The sequence below is a fragment of the Mustela lutreola genome, chromosome 15 (genome assembly GCF_030435805.1).
Source record: "Mustela lutreola isolate mMusLut2 chromosome 15, mMusLut2.pri, whole genome shotgun sequence".
Lineage (NCBI taxonomy): Eukaryota > Metazoa > Chordata > Mammalia > Carnivora > Mustelidae > Mustela > Mustela lutreola.
In genome coordinates, this window is record NC_081304.1 from 54,594,192 (window position 1) to 54,621,132 (window position 26,941).

The following is a 26,941-nucleotide window of genomic DNA, read 5'->3' on the forward strand; positions in this document are numbered from 1 at the left end:
CGTCTCCCCTGATGTAGGAAAATGAAGCCTTGCTCTTACTGCAGCATGTGTAACCTGGCAGGCCACATGGGGAAAGCATTAAGATCCAGAACCTTAAAAATTAAGAGACAAAGGAGTGTGCTGGTGGAAGGAGGGAGGGAGGAAGGACAGAAGCCTGAATCTGGAAGATGGAAGATCAGGCATCTACATAAAGAATGCATTTTTCCCAGAGCAGAAGTTTACTGTGAACCCCTCTCAGGAATGGATCGTCAAGCATTAGGCAGGTGATTTTTCCTTTTCTCCCCTCTGTAGGACAGACATCTGCCACGCTGCCTTTGAATCCTGGTCAGGAATAATCCTAGCCAGAGGTACTAACTAATATACTGTTTTGAAGAACTCAAGTCTAGAGAGATCTGGAACGTTCTGATGGCTGTTCCAAAAAGCAGTTACATTTGGCAAAGGCCAGCCAGGATAGAGGAGAAAAGAAATGCATCTGCCATCAGACACCCAGGAGCCTGGGGAATTTGGGAAGGTCCCCAAGCATCCACTGAAGACTTGTAAGTTCAGGGAATGTTTAAGATAAACTTGGGAGCCAGGAAGCAGTGGCTGGGGTTTGCGGGGTCCCCAGATGGTGAGGGACAGGAAACCTAAAAATCCTAAGACTTAGCGCTGGCTACACTCACTCAGGAAAGGCCAGAATCAAGTAATTTCCAGTTCCTCTGGGGATAAAGAATTCCTTTCTTAAATACATAACAACAAAGCTTCTTCACCTCCCCAGTACGAATAAAGGCTGGCCACATTTCGCAGACTTGATCTCAGCACCCACAAATGTGTCAATCCTGGTGATGCGGAAGCCGAGCTGGGGCCCTGGGCCGAGAATATACCTCTAACAAGGTCCATTTGGTCAATGCAAACCCAAAAGAGGAGTCAAATTTCCCAGTAACCCAGATGACTTTCTAGGTAAGCTCGTCTTCACACAGCCTGAGGCTCTATCTGAAATAAAATTGTTGCAACCAGGTGTCCACGGCGACATGCCTTTCGGGGTCACAGTCTCTGTGTGCTGCCCATCCTCCTCTGCAGGCTCAGCAGAGCACCCTAATATCCGCAATTACAGGCCTTTGGAACCCTAGTTCTGGTTGTCAGGTGACCACGGGCTTTCTGATTTAATAGATCTGGGAAAGGAAGCATGCCACAGCCACCTTACAAGGATTTCTGACCGTGATGACATGTTAAAGACTAAGAAGTCATACACTACGTGAACTGGTTTCTGTGTGCTGAATCGAGTTTTCCGAGCCCATCAGACCCCAGGTTTCCATCCCCTCCCAACCCAACATGACCAACAGTGCAACTAGTTGTACACAGAGCCCCTTTCACATCGCTTTGGGACCTTCTCAATTAAAGGCCCTGTTCCAAAGTGCTGGACATCGAGATGGAGGTCCAGATGGGTGGGACAAGACCCATTGCAGAGCAGGTGTCCAGCACAGGAAAAGGACGTGCGACACAGCAAACTGAGCTCTAGGGTAGACCGGTGGCTCTGGTGTAAAGATCCCCATAGATTTTGGGGTTGCAGTCAAGTGGGTCTCAGAGGACCAGACAGCTGTGCGACAAACAAAATGGCGGCAGGCATGTCAGGTTTGGAGACTTGAAAGAGGACTGAGCATTGGTCTTCTGATTATAAAAAGCCAAGGCCACTGGGATTTCTTTGGGCAGATGCCATCCTGCTGGGACTCCAGAGGCTAGGACTGAGCTGGCATGGTGGCATGGATGTCAGCCAGCAGGGTGAGAGTGGAGAGCATGGGCTGGAGCGAGAAGGCAGCAAACAGGCAGCAGGGAGACTGGTGTCTATGGGATGGGCAGTGGTGGTCCCAGTAGGGTCTCTGAAGTCTACAGCTGGCAGCGGGCAGGGAGTGGAGACAGAGAGGAGTAGAAAGGGGGAGGATCAGAGCCATCGGGAAGATGTGAACAAGGAAGGACAGTCCATCAGTCACATAATTTCTCTTCGTGCCTCTAAGTGCAGCCCTCTCAACCATCCCAGCTGAGTTTCTTGAGACCAGGCCGGGGACATGGCCAATGGGAGGCATCAGACAAATGCTTAGGGACTATGGGTCCTTCCTGGCGGATGGGCAAGAGAGTGCAGACATCTTGTCCAACTCTTCAGAAGGCAAAAGGGCTTGCACAAAAAAAAATGTTTGATGGGTCCAGGGACGGCATTCTGCCGTTGTCAGAAAAATAAAAAGGATCTGCAAGGTTATTTTCATGTATTATTTGGGACAAAGAATCCATGAAATAGATGTCACTATTTTATAAAACAAAACAAAAAGCCAATACAAACAAGGTATGAAAAATATATAGTAACCTGTACCCTCAAATTTCCAAGTCAGAGCTTACGCAGAGTGTAAGAGCACGGGGTGTGAACTAATCAATACTTTGTGGTTCAGAGTGTTGGCACAGTCAGGACAGCCCATATCTCACACCAACATCCAAGGGCCACAGAAGGAAAGTTCTGAAAATTTTTTTTTTAAATTGTATCACTGCCAAATTCAGATTGGCAAAATGTTTCTGTGATTCAGTGCTTCCCGACCCTAGAGACACATGAGAATCAGCCAGGACACTTAAAAAGTACCAGTGTCTGAATCCTAGCCCAGGCCAATTAAGGCAGCCTTGAAGAATGGGGTTGGGGCCACCAGACGGCAGACTTTTTTTAAAAAAGCTTGTTCTACCTTTTGTTGCATAACGAGCCACCCTTGAAACGAAGCAGATTATTTATCTGGGTCACAAATCCATATTCTTGGCAGAGTCTGGCAGGCACAGCTGTGTACCAAACACAGCATTAGCTGAGAAGCTTCGGCTTGGCGAGGAAGGCTCTGAGACCATTCCCTCCCAAAGCTGGTAAGTGGGTGCTGGCCGTCAGCTCGGTGCTCAGCTGGGGGTGAAAGCCGGTGACTTTAACTTGTCTCCGAGAGGCTGCCTGGGTTCCCACGCAGCAAGGTAACTGTGTTCTAAGAGTGAGTATTCAAGAGATGCACGCATAATCAACAAGGCTCTGTCTGACCCAGCTTCCAAAGTCCTAGCACGTCACTTCTGTCACGTTCCGGTAGATCAGTCAGTCGCTGAGGCCAGCCTGTTGTCCAAGGGAGTGCGGTTAGATTTTGACCCTCAGGGGGGAGAAGGACCAAGCACCTGCTGCCATTTTCACCACAAAGCTCCTGGCATATGGAGGGAGGTATCAGGTCCCGCGGCTGCTGTAACAAGCACCACAAAGTTGGTAAATGACAGAAATCTATTTCCTTCCCATTCTGGAGGCCAGAAGGCCAAAATCAGCAGCAATTAGCTGAAATCAAGATGGCAGGAGGGCTGTGCTCCCTCCAGGAGCTCCAGGAGAGAAACTGTCTCTTGCCTCTTCCGGCCTCTGGTGGCTTCCGTTCCTTGGCACGCAGTCACATCCACATTCTTAAATCTCTCTGTTCTGCCTTCACATTTTGCCTTCTCTGCATGTGTATATCAAATCTCTGTCTGAATTTTATAATATATGAGATTGCAATTAGGGGCCTCTCCAGTAATCCAGAGTGGTCCCCTTAGTTTATGGTCCTTCTTTTAATCACATCTGGAAAGACCCTTTTCCTAAATAAGGTAATAGTTATAGGTTCCAGGGTTTAGGACCTGCTGCTAGCTTTGGGAGGGAGGCATTATTCTGTCAATCACAGTAATGAGAAAGGTGAATGTGAGCTCTAAAATCTGCCTCCAGGTCTTACTCAAGAAACTCCATTTCCTGAGTCATCCTTAATCAAAAGCAGCAGGACAAAGCCTGGAGCGGGGGCAGGGAGTGAACCACTTTGTATGAGATCTAGGATATAAAAGCCATCACCAGGAAAACGATGTACAATTTTTTTTTTAACTTGACCAAAATGCTTTCATAGTGGGCTTTAATTTGTCAGTGTTTCAAGAGGGTAGTCTGAAGACTTTACAATGTGTCTCATAGATCTTAAGAGCTCCGAAATGGGATAAATGCGGAGAATTCCCTTACTATTGCAAAAATAGCACAAGGGCCTTCCGCTGGTGCAAATGGCTGTCTTCTCCCCTGAGAACACTTCCAACTGTAGGTTTCTGTTTCTGGGAAAGCTGGTTAGAAATTGATCATCTGCAAACTCACTGTACCTTAAAGCACCCAGGCCAGTGCCCCAGACAATGGAGCAAGGGTGCCCTTACACCATTTAAGCCCTCCACGTCATTTAACGTTTAATGCAGGTTTTAAGATACATAAACCATATCCACTTAGCTTGCAAGAGCAATTCTTGCAGCACAGCCCGTATGCTCTTCAAGTAGATGGTGGCGGTTCTGGCTTTAAAACAGAACAGTGTATGGAACGGGCAAATTATTTGCAAAGTTCTTGAATGACAGAGAGAGGTGGCAATTGCTTAACAAATCACCATTCAAGGGGCACCTGTGTGGCTCAGTCTTTTAAGTGTCGGACTCTTGATCTCAGCCCAGGTCTTGATCTCAGGATTGTGAGTTCAAGTCCCGCATCGGTCTCCACGCCCAGCATGGAGCCCACTTAAAAAAAAAATCATCATTCAAGTTTTTTGCCTCTGCCTGCGAACTCTGGGGAGTCAGCAGACTGGACTGCCCCAAGATTCCGCAGCAGTAACTGTCCCATAGGTGGCAACCGGATTGCTTTTCATGGGGTGCTGGGTATCTGATAGGGTCTGGCAGGAAAAGGACAGAGCAGCACACCTCAGGTGCAGAAACACTAGGGCCAAAGCGGTTCTCCAAAACCCAGCTGGGACCAGAATTCATCCTCCGGGGTATCTTCTCAGCTAGACATATTTCTCAAAGGAACAGAGCTGCTTAAACTGAGATTAAAAACAAAATCTGAGGGACTTGCTAATATGCGCTCCTCTCTCTTTCTGGATCTCTCTCTCACCATGCAAAGATCAGACTCAAAGCATGCTCCTTTTTAAAAACTTAAGGAGGGGGCGCTGGGGTGGCTCAGTCGGTTAAGCGTCTGACTCTTGATTTCGGCTCAGGTCATGATCTCAGGGAGGGTCCTGGGATCCAGCCCCGCCGTCCTAGAACTCTGTACTCAGTAGGGAGTCTGCTTTGGGATTCTCTCTCCCTCTGCTCCTGCCCCCAGTCTCTAATAAATCAATCTTCAAAAAAAGATTGAAGGAATTTCCCCCTATTCTCTCTGACATCTAGGAATTTCTAGTGTTTCTTTCCTCATTAGCTGGAGCATAATCAACAGCACAGAGCCCCCCTAACCCCCACACCAAGGGTCTCCGCAGAGTAAGGAGACAAGCGGGGATCCATCATCCCAGGACACAGGTCCAGGTCCCCGATGCCAACCTCCACTCAGAAATCAAGAAGGTGAACAGTTAAGATGCACCCCTACAATTCTTGGTTTTCAACCTCCCCTCTGAGGCTCTTCAGGCCATACACCTTATAAGCAAGCCAATCTTTCTGGCTGCCTTGAGACGGGTCAGAGAGGCAGAAGGCAGCTCTCCGAATCTCTGTTATTCCCATTCAGGGCTTTCTGGTCCTGGTCCATTTTGAAAGAGCAGCCGCTGAATTCTGTATCCCAGCAGCGATTTTTAATTCTTTACACCATGGACCTGCTGGAGCAAACAGTGCAATGCTGCCTCCTTCTGTAAGACGCAGCGGCTGACGCACTGAGCTTATGGGGCGCTCTCGATGCACACACTTTGGCTGCCCTGGCAGGTGCTCCCCACCAATCCGCTGTGCTTGTTACAAAATCTGTTGATGCCCATTTTGTTTGTTTCAGGACTCACAGTACACAGTTACACGTCCTGTAAGCGGATGTGAACAGGAGTGTCGAGAGGGTCGTTCCCACGCAAATTAGGTCGAATGCCTTTACGAGTCTCGTGGCGCCTACATCATAGGGACTGCAGGTATCAGTCATAGGAGATGAGCAGAAGTCTTAAACACTTAACAGGAATTTTACATTCTTGCTTCAAGGTTAGGTCTGCTCTCTGTTTCAGGGAGACTGAACCTGACAAGTTCTGAAGATAAAACATTCAGCTACGGTTCGAGGATAGGCTTATGCCCGAGCGTTGCTCAAGAACGGGAAGGAGCAGGGCCATCATCGGTGAAAACCATGTGGGATTTGACAACTGACACATGTTCATACATTTTGAGTGAAAATAAAGTATTCACTTATTTCTTTAAATTCCCTTTGTTGGTCAACTTTTTTTTTTTCCTTGTGATGAAAAGTAATCAGTACGGATCACAGCCATCAGCTCAGAAGGCTGCACTTACCTCTGCCCCTAGAGCCAGGGAAGCAAGCTAAGGGACTCAGTCACAACAGTCCAGAGCAAACACAGAGGAGGAGGCGAGAGCTTATTTGCTACAAATCGCCTATACCACTGCAGAGAGTGCAGCCTAATCCCGGCAATCCAGGCTGGAGATAACCCCCCACCTCTCCCCCCTCTGCCCCCCCAACGCTGACAAAGGGACACTGGTTCATACCCATCCTTTTTGTAAAACTCCAGCATCATATTATCCGTGGCGACGCTGAGGGGCCGGCGGGCCTGCTCGGGCTGGCGCCGGTCCGCGGGGTCCATGTCTGGGGAGGGCATTGAGCTGTAGTTGGCGTTGTGGTTCACGTGTACGGGACTCCCGTAATTCCCCGTGATGTTGAACTCTATCTCTGCAGGGAAGAGAGAATGGGTGTATGCGATTTATTGGTCACACCCTTCCTGGCCAGGAGAGAGATGACCACGCATGGCCTGTCCTCTACACTTTACCTGTAGAAAATGGTGTCCTGTGGTTCAAGATTAGGTCACCTGTTAATACGAATTCATCCTAATATAATTCATCATATTAGCAGGTGAACACCAGTGCTCACCTATCACATTAATAGCATTAATATTAAATAAAACAATTTCTTTTTATGATTAAAAAAAATTTAGGTAAAGAGGAACAGGTGGGTACTTTCTGAAAAAGGCAGAGCAGTCTTAATCAAATCAGGAAAAAGGGCAAGACCCACTCCCACCACTGTTATTTAACACTATTGGAGAAGTGCTGGCCAATGGAGTAAGACAAGAAAATTAAGTAAGAGGCAATATTATTTATAGGTGATGACATTACCTTTCTGGAAAACCAAAAAGAAAACATTAAAAAGGACTGGAAACTAGAGATTTCACCAAGGTCACTATGACTGTTGGCTGTCAAGTGACACTCGGAAGTATCCCTTTCCCTCCTGGCCACAACCTATGCACCTGCAATGGCAAATGAGTCTGCTCACGTGCAAACTCTCAGAATTACGCCTTACACTCCTACTTCCTTTACTTCTTTATCCTGATCTCCCACCCTCACCCAGCTGTGTCAACAACAGAACTCTTAGGACATTAAAAGTGAAGAGCGTTCATGGTCAAAACACCTGAACCAAGGAAAGAAGATGCATCTTCCTCCCTGTTAGATCAGCTCTGACTGATTGCCTCTGATGGACAGGGCTCAGAACGGTTAACATTTCATCCTCCCACCACACCCATTTCAGGTTTATGTGGTGTCTCTGAGAGCAGGCGAGCTCTCTTTCCTTTCTGCTCCAGCATTTCACGATCTGTAGATTTGAAGACACCACGGTGTGGTTCTTAGACCAGTAAAATCCACAAACATGGTTAGTGCAAGCAGTGTCCATCCTGTGGCCAGAATGTCGCTCAGTCAGGTATTAGATGGTAAGAAGCTACCATGACTCATGCAGATGTGCAGGAAGATTAATTATAAACGCCTTTGATTGCAAAGTTCTGAACTCCCAGTAATACTCTTATTCTTTCCCCGACTCTCCCACCCCTGGATCTCAATGCCACCACATACCCCCAGGGAAGAACCAGTCTGCATGCTGGATGATGGGCTCGATGATCCCAACAATCTGCAGTGAAACCGTCGTCATCATCTCTGTGATGTTCCTGCGAGCACAGAGCAGAGAGAGGGCAGGACCAGGTTACCAGCAGAGGCAGCGGAGAGGCACGCCTGGCCTCACAGCCCAGGAACGACCCCTGACCTTAAGCCTTCCGACCTAGGGCTAAGAGTATGCTTTTCCTTCAGAGGGACACTTCACCTTTCTGAACCTCTCTCTCTCTTCTACAGAATGGGTTAGCCAGAGAAGGCCTCCTTAAGGAGATATGTAAATGAGTAATATACATGGAATCACCCAAATCACCAGGTATTAGGCAGCTTTCATTGTGAGGTGTGATTCTCACAACTGCCAGACTCATCCGCTTTCCAACTGTTCTCCCTTTCGAGACAGCCCTCCGTCCCTGGCATCCAGATTCTGGGATGTCTGCTCTTCATGGACCATCAGGAAGGCCCAGGAGGAACTTGCCTGGCCCACTGCGGACTTAGATTAGCTCAGAGAAGACCCTCGCTGCAGGCCTGCAGCTCTGACTATCAATGAGAAAGATCTGTAGAATTCTGGGTCTTCTCTTGCACCTAAAACATGAGCAGGCCAAGAGAGAAATAGGACTTGACAAATAAAAGAGGCCTACTGTTTATCTGGGGCCCTGGCTGTCCTGCCCATATGCTACCCCATGCAAGTTCCTCCCTGTGCACTCACCCTTCCGCTTGCGGCCACAAGAGGTTGGGTCCTAACACAATTGCCATGTTACTGGGAGTCATCTTGTTCACATCTTGATATTCTGATAGCTTGGATAAAAATTTGATCAAGTATCTGAAAGGAAGACAGAAGCACCAGGTTTGACTTGGGCTCAACCCCAGCGACGTTTCACCAGCAGAGGGCAAAAATTTCTCTCACTGCAGCCTATCTTGCGGACGAAGAGACGCATACATCCCGCATTACAACGAAGACGAGTAACGTGCCAAGCCATGAGAATGCTTGAAAAACATACTCTGATCTCATTCTGCTACATGTCAACATCTGTATCAGTGAACCCTGGCCAGAGAAATTCCCCATCTTTCCTTCTGACTCAGTGTCTAGAGACCGAAGCCCCTCCTTCTTTTCAAACCTCAGTCACCTGCTACCCTCCCTGGGTGCAGACATGAGGAATGAAGTGTCCAGGTGTCATCAGCAGGAAGCTCTATAAGCTAGGGGTGGTGTCCTCCCGGGATTAACCTCCGTGGGGCTTTGAGAGCTAATGGAAAAAAAAGCTAAACATAGATTCAGCACATGAGCCAACAATGCACTCCCAGAGACCTACCCAAGAGGAATTTGCCCCCACACAAACTTGCACACAAATGTTTATCACAGCAGTGTTATGCAAGCCAGGCAGAAAGTGCAGACCATCCAAAAATGCCCACAAAGGAGGAAAGGATAAATAAAACATGGTCCAGCCATACAATGGAATACTATTCACCCACGGAAAGAAACAAGATATTGACACATGCTCCCGCATGGATGAAACTTGAGGACATCATCCTAAGTGAAATAAGCCAGACATAAAAGACCACATGTTGTAGGAGTCCACCCGGGTGAAATGTTCAGCAGGGACAAATTTGCAGAGATGGAAAAGGTGGATTCGTGTCTGCCAGGGGCCGGGATGGGGGAGTGACTGCTAATGGGAACAGCGTTCCTTTGTGTGGTGAGGAACGTGATCTAAAGTCAGTGATGACAGTCATGCAACCCTACACACATACGACCGCTACATCGCGCACTTTAAAAGGACACGATGTTATGTGAATTACAGCTCAAGGAACTCCTGAGGAAGCCGTACGGTAAATTGCTCTTGGGAATTTTTTTAAATTGCAAAACATACATAAAGATTACTACTTTAATCACTCTTAAGTGGATGGCGGCATTACAGTCAGTAGCACGAAGGACTTTCACACTGTATGGAACCGTCATGCCATCCATCTCCAGATCCTTTTCAGCTTCTAGAACAGACTCTCTATACAAATCAAACACTCTCCTCCCAACCCGTGCTCCCCTCCCCCAGCCCCTGCTCCCTCACCCCTTCTGTCTCTGTGAATGTGCCAACTCCAGGTACCACACGGACGTGGAATCATACAGTATCTGTCCTTCTGGGTCTGGCTTCTTTCATTTAGCACCATGTCCTTGAGTATTGCGTCATATATATATTTTGTTTACTCGCCCAGTGATGGCCGTTTGGGCTGTTTTCACCTCTCGGCTATTACGAGTGATTCTGTCACACACAGGAGCGTACAAGTATCAAGTCCCTGTTTTCCCATCTCCTGGGTCTATATATACCCAGAAGTGGCGTGGCCGGATCGGATGGTAATTCTATGTTTAATTTCTCAAGGGCCCACCATACCGTCGGCTGCTAGAATTTTGAACGGGGAAGCAGAAATACTCGGGCAGACGGCAACAGGGGCTGAAGCTGGGAGTCTGCGTGTAGGGAAGCATGGAGGGGGGCGGCAGGACTAGGAGTGGTGCTGGCAAGCTGAAGGAGGAGGAAGCAGAGAGTGCGAAGGTGCAGAAAAGATCTGTAGAGGAGCGGGAAGTAAAATCCAGGGGTGGGCGAAGGAAGAAAAGTGAGAGAGAGAGAGAGAGAGAGAGATGTGTGGGCCAGAAGCGGTGAACGGTGGAGCACGAGAAGGTACTCTTCTGGCTCCTTCTCCCTGTAGACGAGCTCAAGGACACTTCCGCCAAGCAGCTCCAGCCTTGCTCAGCCTCTCCCAGCTGTGCCTGAACACTTATCTTTACAATAAACCCACAATATCGGGGAGCCGGACTGGCTCCGTTGGTTGGGCGTCTGCCTGCCGGGGTCCTGGGATCGAGCCTCACATCAGGCTCCCTGCTCAGGGGGAGGTCTCCTTCTCCCCTCCCTTTGAGCCTCCCCCCCGACTCATGTGCTCATTCTCAAATGAATAAATTAAAAAAACCTTAAAAAGATAAACCCACAACATCTTAAAAATACCTTGCATTTATCTTTGCTTCTTACACATCTGAGAACTCAACTGAATTAGCCAACGGTTTTCCAGAGTCACATAGCGCTTTCCATTCTGTCCTTGTCAATATAGTAATTAACAACCTCGCAGGGTCGTCTGAGGCTCAAAGGAGACCATGTGTGTTAACCAAGATCGGTGCCCCCTAAAATGCCGCGCATGCCAGTTACCACGACCTTTTGCCAGGAAACTGTGTGTGTGCGGCTTAAATAACCCTGACCCCGGGTCTCTAGGATCCGTCCACTTACCGGATGTTGTTGTGATTGGCCTTGGGCAACTTTTCACAAGCATTCCACAGAGCCTGAAGCCTCTTGTCTTGCTCCTGAATACTGGAGAATAAAGAGGAAAGCCGCTGGTTGAGCAGGGATTGATGAGATCTCACTGGCAATCGTACTAACCAGCCAAAGAATGAGAAGCCAACATTGCGAATGACCATACCAGTGAGCCATTATCAGCCAAGTGCTGAGTGACACCTATTTCCCTTTCTGTGGCCCCTGTCTTGCCCTGCAAACTGCCGTGGTACGTGCCACAGGTCTCAGGTGAATGCAGGGCTGTGGAGTTGTCAGGAGGAAGATTCCAGCACAGAAACCAGGATACGACATACCAGTCAAGAGAGCTCAACCCACTTTCACACCAGGGGGCAGCCTGTTGTCTATTCAATAAATGGTATTTAAAGTTCCTTGGCATCTGACACATCACAGGTGCTCAAAAAATACCTTTGAATCAGTACATTACATGATCTCGATATACACATAAGAAAATCTGACCTTCAAGATCTAACTCAGAGATGGATGATTTCCATGAACCAAAGACTGTCCCCTCTGCAAAAGGTCTGCTCCAAGGGTTTTTACTTTGATCTATTTTTTAATAAGGCCACTAGGAATTAAAAGAGATTACTTATAGGACTACATTTTTTATACGCTTTTCGTGAAAATCTACAAGGCATACATGGTTAGGAAGGTCTTTCTGCTCAAAGAATCTTCTCCAGAAAAACACTGGCAGGGTGAGCGCTCAGCTGTGAGCCCTTAACCTGGGGCCCGAGGCAGGGTGGTGACCAGCACCCACACACGTCATTACTGTGTACCCACAGGTCCATCCACAGATCCTGGCCAAGGGGAGAAAAATCTCTCTTTTCCCTCAGTTCAGCTTTGAGAAGGGGTAACCATCCTCCAAAACACACTTTTCCTAGGACTGTGAAGTGCAAATCAAATGAGCCACTTAGAAACGGAGAGGTTAACAGATCGTATTTGTGAAGTGGCTTCAATTTGACCAAAGGCTGGACAAGGAGGGTTTGGTACAGGGAAGCCATTAAAGACCCAGCTCCATCCTGCCCATGATCATGTGCCAACTACCGACTCTCTCCATAACCTCGCTCTCCTCATCTGTAAAATGGGCTCACAGGACGACCTCCCACCCAGAGTCAGCACGAGCAGTACAAAGGGGACTCTGTATGAAGGGCTCAGCAGAGGGTCTGGTTGATCTCAAGCTTTAAAATCAGCACCTGAGGGGAAAGGGCAGATGCTGCCAGGACTTGGCTAGATCCCGATGCCCCGGCTGTTCTCCCTTCTCTGGCTCCTCTAGCATCAAGATCGAGTATACAGTCCAGAAATAAAAGGGATGGTTTCCATCAGCAGTTACGCTCTCATTTCTCTTCATCGCTAGGACCACTGAGGGGCTCTAGAGAGACGCGAAGTGCCATAGGTAGGCACGTGGGTTCCAGGCCAGATCCCCTGGACTCGACTCCTCATTCTGTCATTTATTAGATGGCAGGTAACCTGGTGACACACCTGCTCTAGGACCTGTCTTCCTCACCTGTAAGCTAGGGAGCACAGCATAACCTGCCTTCAAAGGGTTCGTTCCTGTAACAATTAAATGAGTTGAAAGCACCTAATGAGATCAGAGCAGTGACAAGTCCCTAATAAACACTGGACAGAGGCATCGCTCATGGTCAATATCATCACGGAGCTCACACCCACGCTCCACCAGGAGATGCAAGCATGCCAGGTAAATGGCCAGGCTTTTCCGATGCGTAGCCTCTACTCCACCTTGGGAAAAAAACACACAAAAGAACCCACAAAAAAACAGTGCCCCACCACACGATGGGAGCTAGCTTCCTTTCTCTAACGCCACACACAGAGCCTTCTCTCGGAGGTCAGCTGCAGGACCTACAGACGCACATATGTACTCGAGCATTCCTACTGAGGGCCTAAGCTGGCTGTGCCTTGAGACAAAACCTGCTACGAGAGAGCTCTAGAAATCATGTCCCATCTCGGGCACCCTGCGGACCAGATGTCAAGTTTTTATATTAGCCATTAACGGGCCATGATTAACATCTTTTTAACGAGTACAAGTAAGAGTCAAGACCCTGTGACCCTCCCCTTGTTCTGTGCTTCTCTTCAGAAGGAATCATGATGATCTGCTTGTGTGAGCCCTTTCAGAACCTTCTATGCACTCATGCATATATAGAGGCACTCCTGCAATTACAGGGTTTTGAGTGTGTTGTGTTTTAAAAAAGCAAAACAGGATATTATATGTGTCCTTGTTAACTTGTTTTATTTAACTAAAAAGTAAGTCTCCCCATCTTTTTGTGTTAGCAGGAATAGCTCCACCAGGGTTTTCCAGCGTTCCAGAGTATGCCACAGTGTAAATACGCCGAGATTTATTTACTCATGCCCCTGGTCCCCAACCAATACAGCTTTAACAACATCCAGGCTTTTCCTATTCCAAATGACATCGGCATCGGTGTCCTTGTACTCGCTTCTCTGGGTACAAGCACGAGCACTTCTCCACCATATATGCCAAGAAGCGGAGCCCTAAGATCAGAGGTCATTTCAACAAATCCTTGCAAATAACCCTACCCAACCACACACTTCAAGGCGCGGCGTACTCACTTGGAAGCCTGAATCCACTCGTCATAGAGTTCAAAGGTCATCAGAGGTTCCGGCAACTCTCGGAGGTAAGATTTCAAAGCTCCTGGACACGGACACAATAATGGCTCTGAGCCACTTGACGCTGGCAAAGATGGGTCCTACCAGCCGGCGTCACCCGTGGGGGTGGTCCGTCTGGGGACGGGCTCCCCTGATCCCCACACCGCGAACGGTGGTTTCCCACGTGTACGACTCGGAGGTTCTGGCACAGCAGAGGGGCCTGCACTGCCAATCACGTTGGTTTCTCCCTATTTCCCACCATCACCTCACTGTCTCTCCGCACACTGGGAAGATCTCTCCTCACCGGGCCCCAGCAACCAGGCGTAAAACTGAGCCTCAGGTGGACACAGCGTATACATGCGGGGAAGCCGCTGGCGTGAGGGTCACGTGAGCACACACCCTTCCCTGGATACATCTGATCCAAGCCAGGAAGCGGCTGGCTCGAGGGTCACATGACTGCACGCCCTTCCCAGTATACACGGGACGCATGCCGGAAAACCACTGGCTCAAGGGTCACATGACAATGCGCCCTTCTGCGAATGCATCTGACACGTTAGGAAGCTGTGGCATGAGGGTCACATGACTACGTGCCCTTCCCCGATATGTGGAATGCATGCTGGGAAGCTGCTGGCTCGAGGATCACATGACTATGCACGCTTCCCTGGATACATCTGACATATGCACTGGCTCGAAGGTCAAGAGACTACATGCCCTTCCCTGGATACATCTGATGCTCACTGGGAAGTGGCTGGCTTGAAGGTCACATGGCCACATACTCTCCCTGCTCCCCTCCCCCCATTACATCTGATGCAACCTGGGAAGCCGGGGGCTCTAGGATCACGTGACCATGCACCCTTCCCCGGATACATCTGAGAGGTGCGCTGGCTGGCTGGCTCCAGGGTCATGAGACCACGCGCCCTTCCCTGGATACATCTGATGCATGCTGGGAAGCCGCTGGCTCGAGGATCACATGACCATGCGCCCTTCTGCACACGTTAGGAAGCTACTGACACATATTAGGAAGCTGCTGGTTCCAGGGTCATGTGACTGCATGCCCTCCCCCAGATACATCCGACACGTACACTGGCTTGAGGATCATGTGACCACACGCCCTCCCCGGATGTATGTGACACCTGCTGAGAAGGTGCTGGCCCTAGCGTTATGTGACCACGCCCCTTTCTGCCAGATACATCGGACGCATGCGCTGGCTTGAGAGTCATGTGACCACATGCCCTCCCCGGATGTATCTGATGCATGCTGGGAAGCCGCTGCCTCTAGGGTCACGGGATCACGCTCCCTTCCTCTTGAGCATCTCCAGCACTGGGGGCCCCTCACAAAGCGGCGGAGGCGCCCACCTGCGATCGCGTGGGGGTCTGCTGAGTACTCCTGCACGTCCACCACACAGCAGTCTAGGGCAGCTTTCAGCTTCTTCAGCTTGGAGGCAGACGGCGCCACACGGAAGAGCCCCTGCAACAGCACAGAGGGTCAGCGCACAGCCCTGCCGCGCGAAGGCCCACGAGCAAGACCAACTCGCACGCGGCCTCCCCGCTCCCTCCCTCCCAGATGACCTTGATCCGTTTCCCCATCACCGCCCCCCAGCACGGCAGCTGCCCGCTCTCTAAATGTCCCCTCTTCTACACGGAAGCAACTTTTGAGCGGGAACCGGGCTTCACCCACTGCGGTGTCCCCAGTGCCTGGGGCGGGGTGGCGCCTTGTTCTGGTTCACTAAGCATCTGCGGGATGAATGAACCTCGGGCACTGCCACTTCTGGTGTGATCCGGAGAGATGTTGGGGAAGTCGGCCAACACCTGGTCAGACACGGGGGTGTAGGAAGCTGGATGGGAAAAGCTCTACAGGGCGAGAGCGTGTGTGTGTCCTGGGAGATGCAGGCCTCTACTTCTAGAGACCAAGTCTATGTCCTCAGGGGACCGGCAAACTAGGGGTGGTTTGTTAGGGAGCAATGCTTCCATCAGCCCCTCCGTGTTTCATTCTTTCTTTTAAAAAATATTTTATTTATTTATTTGACAGACACAGCAAGAGAAGGAACACAAGCAGGAGGAGCGGCAGAGGAAGAAGCAGCCTTCCCGTGGAGCAGGGAGCCCGATGCCAGACCCTGGGACCATGACCTGAACTGAGGGCGGATCCTTAATGATTGAGCCACCCAGGTGCCCTGCCAGGTTTCATTCTTTTTTTTTTTTTTTCCGTGTTTCATTCTTAAAATTACTTCTGAATCCTTATCATGGCTTCCAAGCGAACCACTGTCCCTTGCACACAAGTGAGCTCTGAAGAGAGAGAGAAGACGGGTACACTGACCACACAAACGCAGGTCAGAGTCAGAAGGGAACCCTCAAGCCACAGGTGAATTAGGCATGACCCAAGAGCTACTGATTGGTTTCGCCTTCTCAGCTCCTGGCATTCTGCAGAACAGTCCTTGCACGTTCGACCTTTTGTGGCCACCATGTGGATCTCTGAGTTTCTTCCAAAGAATATGTTCCTGGTCTGGAATACAGAGTGTTTGGCCTGTTAAGATGGTTAGCTCCATTCTGAGTAGATGTCCAGAGCTCTCTCCGTCCCTATATGGGAGGAAGCTCCATAAATATGTTTGGACGAGTGCATGACCAAGGCTGCTGTGCCCGAGAGCAAGCGACAGCAGGTACCAAAGCGGTGGGTTGGATTCTCATAGAACCACGCCACTGTCGTGGAGGAAACCAAATGCAATGGCACCTGGTGACAGATACTGCCCAAGAGAAGTGAGTAGGGCTGTCAAACAGCCTGTAGACTTTTGACCATGTCACTGAGAAGGCCATTTCACTGAGTGACAGATAAAATTCAAGAGGAGGAGGAGGAGCTTCTTAAAACAGCTAGTGAGTGCAGTTTGGGGGTGTCCGAGGAAAATCTGTGGGTGCATATTGAAAAAATGGTGGCACACATGGGAGTGGAGCCCAGAGGAGGGGGAAGGACCCAAAAGCTCCCTGAGGGCAGGGAGGGGTTGATGGTGCTGGCAATCCCAAACTGCTGGCAGGAGAGAGAGGGGAACTGGGGAGTCAAGGCAGGAACAAAACCGAAGAGCTGGGGAAGGAGTATGAGGTTGTAGTTGGATTGGAAAAAAAGCTATTTTTTTTTTCCCAGGCTAGGGACAACCTGAGCATTTCTGTTACTACAAGGAGAAAAGCTGGTACAAAGTAGGGAAAAGCAAAAAGAAGGGGTGTGTAGGGAGAGGGAGAAAGAGCCCGTTGATGATATTTGAAGACACGAACATATTATGTTTCCGTTTTGTACACAGTGCTTTTATGTTCGATATTATATATAATTACAATCTATTCCCTATCTTTTAGAGAAACATACTCAAGTATTACAGATGAAATGACACAGTGTCTGGGACTGGCTTCTAGTTATCCAAGGCAGGCATTGGGGGACAGGAATGGAGGCAGAGGGGAAGCAGGGCGGTCCATAATCTAGGTGATGAGGCTCATTATTTCATCTTTATGTGTTGCAGTTTTTCCACAATTTTAAAAAGCGATGGGGTGAGGGGAGGCCCAGTTCACCTCCCTCCATAAGGCTCTGGCTCAGGGACTGTAACGATCTCCACACCTAGTAACCAGTAACAGACACGAGAATGCCCGGCGCTTAAAACGTGGTCCCAAAACCCTACATTTATCCCATCCCTTGGGAAGAGCCCGCATGTGGACACGCCTGGCACAGAGGCGGCGGCCGACATGCATTTGGACGATCACTGGCTTCCTTCTCTGGTGCAGAGCTCGGTTTGTCACACGTGACCCAGGGCCCACGTAAAGACTAAATCTGAATTAATCAGTTGTGTTAGATAGAGGCTAGACACGTGTCCCCCCCCCCCCAGCAAGTTCATAAGCCACGTGTATACTTTGCTTAGCAGCAAATGCATGGCCCACCCTGAGTGAATATCGATCAGATCAAAGGAAGATGGACCAAAGATTTCAGAAGCGCCTAGAGAAGAAACCAAGCGCAAGCTCCATCTCCCAGGAAATGGTTTACACGCCAATAAAACAAGAGTCGCCCATTTGCCATAGACTTCTTTACATGTGGCTCTTAAGAAGGGCTTGTCCCTGTCAATATCAATCCTGTTTTCAGGATCCTCTCGAAGAGTCACGATCAGAAAGGTTAAAAGGTCTATTTTTAAAATGGAATTCATCAAGCAAAGAAGGAAAAGGCAGAGGATGGGGCAGAAAAAGAAGAGAACAGGAGGGGAGAGGGAGGGAGGAGCAGCGGTCTGGCCTCAACCTGTTAAATATGAAGACAGGATGGCTGGAGCGGGGCCAGAAGTTTCTCAGGGGCCAGTGGTATCAGCTTCGCACACTCCTCCTCCCCCCGACAAGTGAAAGCTCGAGTAACAGAGCGGGACCAATGTGTGTGCTGCAGGATGGGGAGCTGTCCCGTATCGCGACAGGTCTGGGTTGGTGGGGGCCAGGGAGGGAAGGAGAGTCCCACAGGCTCTGTGGCCCGGAGCAGGGCACCTGCTCGGGGCTGGGTGCAGCGGTCCCCAGTCCTACCTCCTCCTGCATCCCACACTCAAGAAGCATCGTCACGCAGGCCTCGATGGGGAAGGCGATCTCCCGGCCGCTGATGGTGAGGTGCTCCTCCAGAGGCTTCCCGAAAGAGGGCTTCTCCACCCAGGCCTCTGAGCGGGGAAGCGAGAGAGGGGCCCATCAGTTAGTGATGGGCACTTGTGCCTGACTCCCAAAGACACAGAGGCCCAGTTCAGTCTCCATTCTTGTGGTCTGGGGAGGAGGGAAGAGCCTGGGTGGGGCAGACAGCTGGGGAGTGAGCAACGCCGGGACCTGCTGGGCTTCATACGGATACGCAACCACACACCTCCACATACACCTCCCAACTTACCCCTGGGGGGGTGGGCAGTGTGTATGTGGGTGTGCTGGCTCAAAGAACCAGTGTGGAAAGTTCTGGAGGCTCGTTGGTGGGGCTGGAGGAGACCCGGGGGTACTCATCCCGGCAGGCAATTGGCCTCACCCACCTCCCCGCTCCAGGGAAGGTCTGCACTTACCCTGTTGTGCTTTTATCTGAGGCAACACGGCCTGCAAAAGCGCCAGGGACTTCCTGTGGTACTCAGCCTGCACTTCGATGAGCTGAGGAGACACAAGGGGGAGCATTACCCATTGCAGGAGCGTGGGGAGCACAGCTGTTGTACCCCACTGTGGGGGGGCTCTGCGTGAAGGTGTTCCCTCTTCCTCACCTCACCCTGCTCTCTCTCAGGCCACCCCAAATGAGGGCTCGAGCTTGCCTCCTCCTCAGAGCAGGCAAAGGAGTCCATACCCTCAAGGAGACATTTGGGAGGCAGGAGAGTCACCCCAGGGCCCTTGTGTCTTACACCAGGACAAGGGGGACCACCCCAGGGCCCTGGTGTCTTACACAGACAGCTTGCCTCCACCAGGACCCCACCTTGCCTCACACCCCATCCTCAAAGCAAAGGCAACCAAGAGGAGGGCAACAGGAGTATATAAATGGGGACACAGTTAGAAATCAGTCTGTCGGTGAAGCATCTGACTCTTGGTCTCAGCTCAGACTATGATCTCAGGGCCCTGGGACTGAGCCCCGTGTTGGGTTCCGCGAGGACTCTGCTTGGCAGTCTCTCTTCTCTCCTCCCTGCCCCCCACCCCCGAGCATGCACACTCCACTCGCTTGCTCTCTAAATAAATCTTTTTTTTTTTTTTTTTTTAAATTCATTTGCCTAGATGACAGAACTGAATGCTAGGCTGTATCTATCTTGGTTTCTGCAAAGTGAGTTCAATATATGACTGATTGGAAACCGTGGGGCTTGGTCCAAAATCCTCAAGGACCCTGGGCTCATGTACAACGGCTCCGGCTCCGTGATGCAGCCCTAAAACCCAAATTCTTTCAAATTTACCTATTCTGACCATTCTGCTAATGACACAGCTGCTGAAATGTTAACAAGAACAGATGGACCCGGGTAAGCAAGAGTCCTGCCATTTCTGTTCTGAGACACCCCTCACCCTGCAACTCGGTGCACCTGAAGGAAAGCGGAGCGAATCTCTCCATTGAAATGGTTGGCACATTTGGGATGACATGGATGGAACTAGAGGGCATTAAGCTTAGCAAAATAAGTCAATGAGAGAAAGACAATTAACATATGATCTTCCTGACATGAGGAAATTGAGAGGCATGCGGGGTTTGGGGGTAGGAAAGGAATAAATGAAACAAGATGGGATCGGGAGGGAGACAAACCAAAATAGACTCTTAATCTCACAAAAACTGAGGGTTGCCAGGGGAGGGGGGGAGGGGGAGGGGGGTGGGGTTATAGACATTGGGGAGGGTATGTGCTATGGTGAGTGCTGTGAAGTGTGAAAACCTGGCGATTCACAGACCTGTATCCCTGGGGCTAATAATAGATTATAAGTTAATAAAAAAAATTAAAAATTATAAAAAAAAATGGTTGGCATGGAGAGCAGATACTATTGTCTCCAAGTAAAAACTAAACTAGTTAAGAATTAGATTTTTTTAAAAAAAAATCAGAACATTGAAAAAAAGAACGGTACATGAATGGCAAGGAGGCAGTCCAAGAAAGTTTTGGAATGTCAAAAATGTCATTAAGTTCCAGAAATTCTAAAATATTATCTCTGTAAATATACCCCATGGAATATACTTGAGAAAGTGCTATTATTTTAAAATAAACTTTCCAGGCTGGAAGGAATGCTTATCGGTTCTTTTTGGGGGATCGAACATGAACTTAACTGGATTTTTAATTTATATTTTTTCTCTCAAAAAAAATTTTTGTTAATTGTCGCTGGTTTTGTTTTATTTTGTTTTCGACTTGCCTTGCACTTACCCTGGTAGAGAGCCAGGGTCTTAATTATTTGGACCAGATCATTCGAGTACGGATGACTCAGATCCTGTTTCTCTCGGGTCTAAATCTGCTTTCATCGATGAGAGACAGGCGAACAGGCCACATTAATCATCGTTTACCTACTTGTCATTGTCTTGGGCCAAAATCGAAATGAGAAACAATTATGAGCTGGGGGCGGGGCTATCTTCTTCTCCCCAGTTTCCTTGTTTATGACAGACCCAGCTTTTGTAACCTTGGCCCGAGTGACATTTGGGTCTGAGTCATTCCTTGCTGTGGGGGACTGTCCCACGCACTGGAGGATGCTTGGCCTCACTCTTGACCTCTCCTCCCCAGATGCACCTCCTCCCCACCCCCAGCTGGGGGTGATGGCCACAGATGCCTGCAGACATGGCCAGGCAGCCACTGGAGTAGTGGACAAAATCACCTCTAATTGAGAACCACGGCCACAGACCACGGGGGCTGCTATCATCTTCATGGATGGGTTCAGTTTTATTCTTAGATTTTTAGAGAAATCCATACAAGGAGAAATAGAAGACGGGACTTAATCACAGACAGAAGAGTTAAATCCCATATTCTTTCCCACGACGTGCTCCAAGGGCCTTTAGGTTTCATGGCACGTTCCTTCCTGTCCATGCCCTGACTCTTGTGAGCGAACCTGACCTTCTCTTACCGTTCTAGACCCTTACCGTTTGAAAGTAGTTTGCATAGTCGATTTCTTTGGCCACAAAACTGTACATGTCTGCCGAGAGCTGGTCCTGTGGAAGGTAAAATGCACAACCAAGGTAAACAGAGAACACTTGACCGGCTAACACGTGAGTCTAGACATCTAGAAGGAAGAGCCTTTGCTGCTGTTTAACCTTATTTTTAACGATTCCTGCCATGGTAAAGACTTTTCTCATGGGCATTCCTGCGTTTCCCAGCCCTTACTCCAAAGAGTGAGTAAGTGTGGAAGGAGCACCTCTGCCAGGCGTCTCCCCAGGGATTGTAACACATGAACCACATCCAGAGTCAGGAAAGCTGGTGCGGGGGAGTGATGTGCAAATTACTTCCATGCATCTCCGTAGCCAGTGTCACCACTCCTGAAAATGGCCCGCCCTCTCTTCTCCTGGTTTGCTCTCTTCACCCCCCAAAACTGACTGGTCGATCACAAGCATATGGGAAAGAGGCAGAAATGCACCAATTTGGGGGAAGTTGGCAAAGACAGATGTGCGGGTTCAAAGGAGGGCAGCTGATTCGAAATTTGGAAAAACCAGGATTGAGTCAATCCCCAGGCAAATCTCATGGTGTTAACTGTCCTTCGCCACCCGGCTCTCTGTGGGACCGGGGGCAATGACTTTATGTGGCACCTGAATCTGGGATGTGCCTTCCTCTGAGGAGAAGGGTTTCAGTTCCATAGAAACACCCATAGGGATGTATGATAGAAGTACATTCTGAGAAGGGTGCAGACTCGGTCACTAACCACGATTTTTAGCATGCAATGTGTGTGACCTTGTCTGTACAACTCAGGTGAGCTCTCAAGGTCCTTCCTGTCTGGGAGCCTTAGGTAGGAGAGATCTTTACAAGTGATGCTTAGTCGAGAGAAGACTCTGTGATGGGTACGTTGAGGAAAATAGGAGAACAGCCCAAGAAAGCTGATCCAGATGCTGAAGGATTCAAGCAAGCAACCTCATGCTTCACCAACAGCCTGAAGTGTGGAAACTTCAAGCATTCTGCACCAATCCCACCACCCTCAGCCCGTCCAGCTGCCAATTACACTATCCGCAGTGAGAGCACTGGGATGTGAGCAGCTGTCTGTTTCCTCTTCCGGTATCCTTGACAGGCAGACCATGTGGAAGTTTCTGCACCCAAGGAACAGAGTTAAAAGGGAAATCTGTTCTCTAGAGAGCTTCAAGCACAGATTAGTCAATGCTACACTTGGTCCAGCTTCAAAGAATGAAGGAGGGGTTGGGGGGGCAAATAAATTAACATTCATTGGGAACAGTCTAGGCACTAGGCACAGTGTCACTCAGAGTTCTCATTGGACTCTCTAGGTGTAAAGTGCTCAACTTCCAGTTTTGGTTGAGTAGCTACTGAGAGTTCAAGGATCTTATCTACTGTCTATCCTCCACCATCTGAAACATATTTCACAAACTAGTAAGGACTTTATAACCATCTGCTGATATAACAGAAGGAGAAACACAGACTTAGCAACAGTAACTTTCCTGAGAAATTAAATGGGTTCTAAGTCTCAGCTCCCCCTCTCCAGAGCATCCTGGCAAAGAAAAGCCTCTGTGGGGCTGCTGAATCTAGCAAAGGTTCTAGAGGAATCGAGTTCATCTGCCAACCCCCACCCCAGCACCTTTGGTCAGGGGACATCCATTAGCAGCAGTCATGACGGAGATATGTCAACTCAGGGAAAACACAGAGAGCCAGAGGATCAAAATGGCTCAGCAGGCAGAGGAAAGGGAGGGACCCCCTAAAGGACTAAATGTCACACTGAATACGACATCAGTGACTCAGCATTTGAGCTTTGCCAAAAGATGATCCTAGAAAAGGCAGACAGACCGTCTGGGAGTGCCCTCAGGAACACCAAAGGATTTTTGAAAGGTATAATTAGATTACGATCTTACTGACAAGTAAGCTGCACTCCAAGTCAGAAATAAAAGTGGAAACTAAGTCCAATTTCCATGTTTCTAAATCATTGGTGAATTTTCTTTATAAAGAAAAAAAAATCAATAATCACCAGAGTTTAATGTGCTGCAACAATCATTTGTTTTTGATTTGATGGCCAATCCACACTCAGAAAGAGGCAGCGTAAATCACCAGCTTCACCTGCATCCCACCACACTAGAGACGAGCTCTAAAAACCATGATGGCTGGTCACTCTGTATCTATTTTTATCAGTCATGTGTTTTGTATGATTGCTTGGTTTACAAAAATGGGACCAGAGGATTTTGTAGCTCATTACCCCCCAGACAACTATTCTTTCTAGTGGGCACATGATATTTAATTCATGAAAGGATGGTGTGTCTATTGCTGGATATTGTGTTTCTAATTTCTCATTATGACAACACTTGAAAAGCCTTTATTTATACAGGTGTGTATCCATCTCTTGCTTGTTTCTTTGGGATAAATTCTGCAGTTTAAAATGAATTCTGGTGATGTATTTCCTTATAGTTAAAGTTTAAAAATATTAGCAAGATATCATGACTTGGGGTATTAGGGCTTTTGGCTAAAGAAGGAAAAAACACGACACCTGGGCATATCATATTCAAACTTCAGAAAAGCAAAAATAATGAAATAGTCAAAGAAGCCATAAGTTCAAATATACTGGCGAGGAGAAGACCAAAGGTAAGACTTACTTCCATCCTTGCCTCAGAAACTGTGCAAGTCAGAAGAAGATGGAGTAAAATATTTAAAATCGTTGAGAAGAAAAAACAAAAACAAAAACAAATCCCACCAACCCAGAATTCTGTTCCCTACAGAATTACCCTGTAAAGGGACTTGAAGAAACTTACAGAATTTGTTGCCCGTAGACTATCTTATAAGAAATGTTAAGGGAAAAAAGTTCTTAAGAGAGAATGAAAAAGTATATATAAGTCAGAAACTCAGACCTACACAAAGAAAGGAAGAACATCAGAGAATCGGCAGTGAAGCTACAATAAAACTTTTATTTCTTTTATTCTTAACTGAACTGATACTTTTTTTCAGAATGGTAGCAACATTGTATTCATATCTATGTGAATGTATCCATGTATCCAGATAAATACACATGAATGCATGGATATCTTCATGTAAACACACCTGTGGCTATGTCTGCTTCCCTACAAGTCACAAGTTGGTGGATGGAACTAGGAACATTTTGTTACTAAGACATACTCGCACCATAAACAAAACAGCATCTAGCTATTCCCTGGCAGTTCTGGATTCGTTGTGAATGTACATTGCAAACTCTAAGGCAACCACTAAAAAACCATTTTAAACAAAAGTATAATTGATAGACTGAGAAAGGAGTGAAAATAAAACCATATAAAATGCTCAAGTAAAAACTCAAAGGCAGAAAAACTGAAGGCAGAAATAGTATTAAAGAACAGGGGGAACCAGTAGAAAACAGGAACAATTAGGGTAGATATGAATCTAACTATATTCAATAATCACTTAAACAATGAAAATAAACCAATGAAAAGACAAAGGTTGTCAGAGTGGATCAAAAACCAAGGCCCAACTATATGAGGGTCATAAGAAACCCACTTTAAATATAAAGATATGTACAGATAAAAAGTAAAAAGATGGAGAAAGACATACCCCATTACCACGAATCAAAAGAAAGGGGGAATGGCTATATGTCCCCCAGACAGGCATTCTGAGTGAGAGAAGTTATCGGGATAAAGAGGGACACCATTAATGCTAAAGGGGTCATTCTACAAGACGGAACAATCCTTCATGTGTGTGCCCCGAACAACAGAGCATCAAAGTACATGAGGCAAAAGTGACAGGACTACAAAGAAAAAGACAGGAATCTACTATTATAGCTGGAGACTTCAACAGCAACTGATCAGAAATGGACAGATCCAGCAGGCAGAACAGCAGTATGGACAGAGCTCAACTCAGCCATCCATTAACTAGACAGAGCTGACATCCATGGGCTCCTTCATCCAACAACAACAGGATACACATTCTTCCCGAGCTCACGAGGAATGTCCACTAAGACAGATCACATCACGGGCCATAAAACACATTTTGACAGATCTAAAAGAATTGAAATCACACAGTGCTGGCTCCCTGACCACAGTGGGATTAAGCTGGAAATAAAATTACAGAAATAGAGCTGAAAAAACTCCCCCAGTACTTGGAGATGAGACGACGCAATGCCAAATAACAACCCGATTTGAAAATGGGCAAAAGGCTTGAACAGACATATCACCAAAGTGTGTGTATGTATATACACATACAGACAGCACACAAGCATATGAAAAGATGTTCATCATCTTACGTCATTTGCAAAGGGCAATTTAGAACGAGATACCACCGCATCTTTTCTGGAATGTCCAATACTCAAAACACAGACCACACCAGATACTTTAACCTTGAGGTGGAAGATGCCTGGGATAGTTTCCCGTGCAAAGGAATACACGCATATAAACAAAGCCAAGGGGCAAATAGCAGACTGGAAAAACGATCTGCAACACAACAAACAGAAGGAAGTTCAACTCCTGATATGCAGAGAACTTATACAAATTGATATTTAAGAAAAACAGAAATGTTGGTCCAATTGCCCATACAAACGGGCAATTTGCCAACCTGGGAATGTCTATGCATATCTGCAGGAAATCCGATAGACACAAAGATCCACTGAGCATTACTAATAGGGAAATTAAAATCACAGAAACATAGAGATAAGACGGCACATAACAGAGAGCCACTGTTCCCGACAATTCTGAATAAATACTGGTGAAAAGGGGAACTGGCCATCCTCTGGAAACAGATGGGTTGCTGGGCAGGAATGGGGTGTGGGACAATTACTGGTGCTTCTTCTTGATATATTTTCATGCTTTTTCACAGGTGATGGCAAAATGTATGACTTTTTTAATCTCTGAAAGGGAACCGAACATATTTTTTGGTAAGAAAAGCACATGGAAAGAGCTACAGGACAATGAAGGTATTGAACTTGGAGACTCGTGTCCAGCATCCCCCCGATGCCACTGTCTCTTGTCTGTTTCACAGCATCATTGTGTAAGAAATGGGACTCTTCATTCAAGAATGCGAGTCCGAGGTATGATGCGTAGACATAGCACAGAGTCAAAGTGAGAGCAGCACGAGAGTTAGACTTCACAAACCCCACCAGCTGGCTGTTTGCCCTTCACACAGCCGTTCAAATGACAAATTGGCTCAGCTCCCAATGACCCTTAGGACCTGGGGGAGTATTTTGGAGTCTTTGCTTGAGTCCATGGTAGTGTCGGCGGAGAGATCGTGGATTCTTTACCGACCTGTCACGGTTCCTAATTCCAGAGAGCGATCCTATCTGACCCTGAACGTGATCCAAACACAAGGTTGAAGCCCCCTGTGCAGTGTGGTTATAAAAGACCAGCAGACAAGACTAGAAATAGCCACAAAGAACAGAGATGTCTTCATGCAAAGTGGCAACGCTTGTTATAAAACCATTATCAGATTAGGGGCTCCTAGGGGGGCTCAGTTGGTTAAGCATTTGCGTTTGGCTTGGGTCATGATCCTGGAGTCCTGGGATCGAGTCCCACACTGGGCTCCTTCCTCAGCAGGGAGTCTGCGTCTCCCTCTCTCTCTCCCCCGCTCACATGGTCACTTTCTCTCA

General features: G+C 48.1%; 1 protein-coding gene and 1 long non-coding RNA gene across 6 annotated transcripts in view; one reads left to right on the top strand and one right to left on the bottom strand.

Annotated features, from left to right (window-relative positions):
* The window catches only part of ARHGAP44 (Rho GTPase activating protein 44), a 164,250-nt gene that overhangs the window by 17,725 nt on the left and 119,584 nt on the right, over window positions 1-26,941 (bottom strand). For all 5 annotated transcript variants that reach the window (XM_059150041.1, XM_059150040.1, XM_059150038.1 and 2 more), the window contains exons 8-16: window positions 21,321-21,389; window positions 18,817-18,898; window positions 18,308-18,435; window positions 15,137-15,248; window positions 13,746-13,827; window positions 11,103-11,183; window positions 8,549-8,662; window positions 7,810-7,901; window positions 6,463-6,643 (exon numbers count right to left, since the gene is read on the bottom strand). In XM_059150041.1, coding sequence (XP_059006024.1) covers window positions 6,463-6,643; window positions 7,810-7,901; window positions 8,549-8,662; window positions 11,103-11,183; window positions 13,746-13,827; window positions 15,137-15,248; window positions 18,308-18,435; window positions 18,817-18,898; window positions 21,321-21,389 — 941 coding nt within the window. The remainder of the gene's footprint in view (window positions 1-6,462; window positions 6,644-7,809; window positions 7,902-8,548; window positions 8,663-11,102; window positions 11,184-13,745; window positions 13,828-15,136; window positions 15,249-18,307; window positions 18,436-18,816; window positions 18,899-21,320; window positions 21,390-26,941) is intronic.
* Window positions 15,126-16,025, top strand: LOC131816901 (uncharacterized). Its single transcript, XR_009348231.1, has 2 exons — window positions 15,126-15,265; window positions 15,810-16,025. It is a non-coding gene; the product is annotated as an uncharacterized LOC131816901 (long non-coding RNA).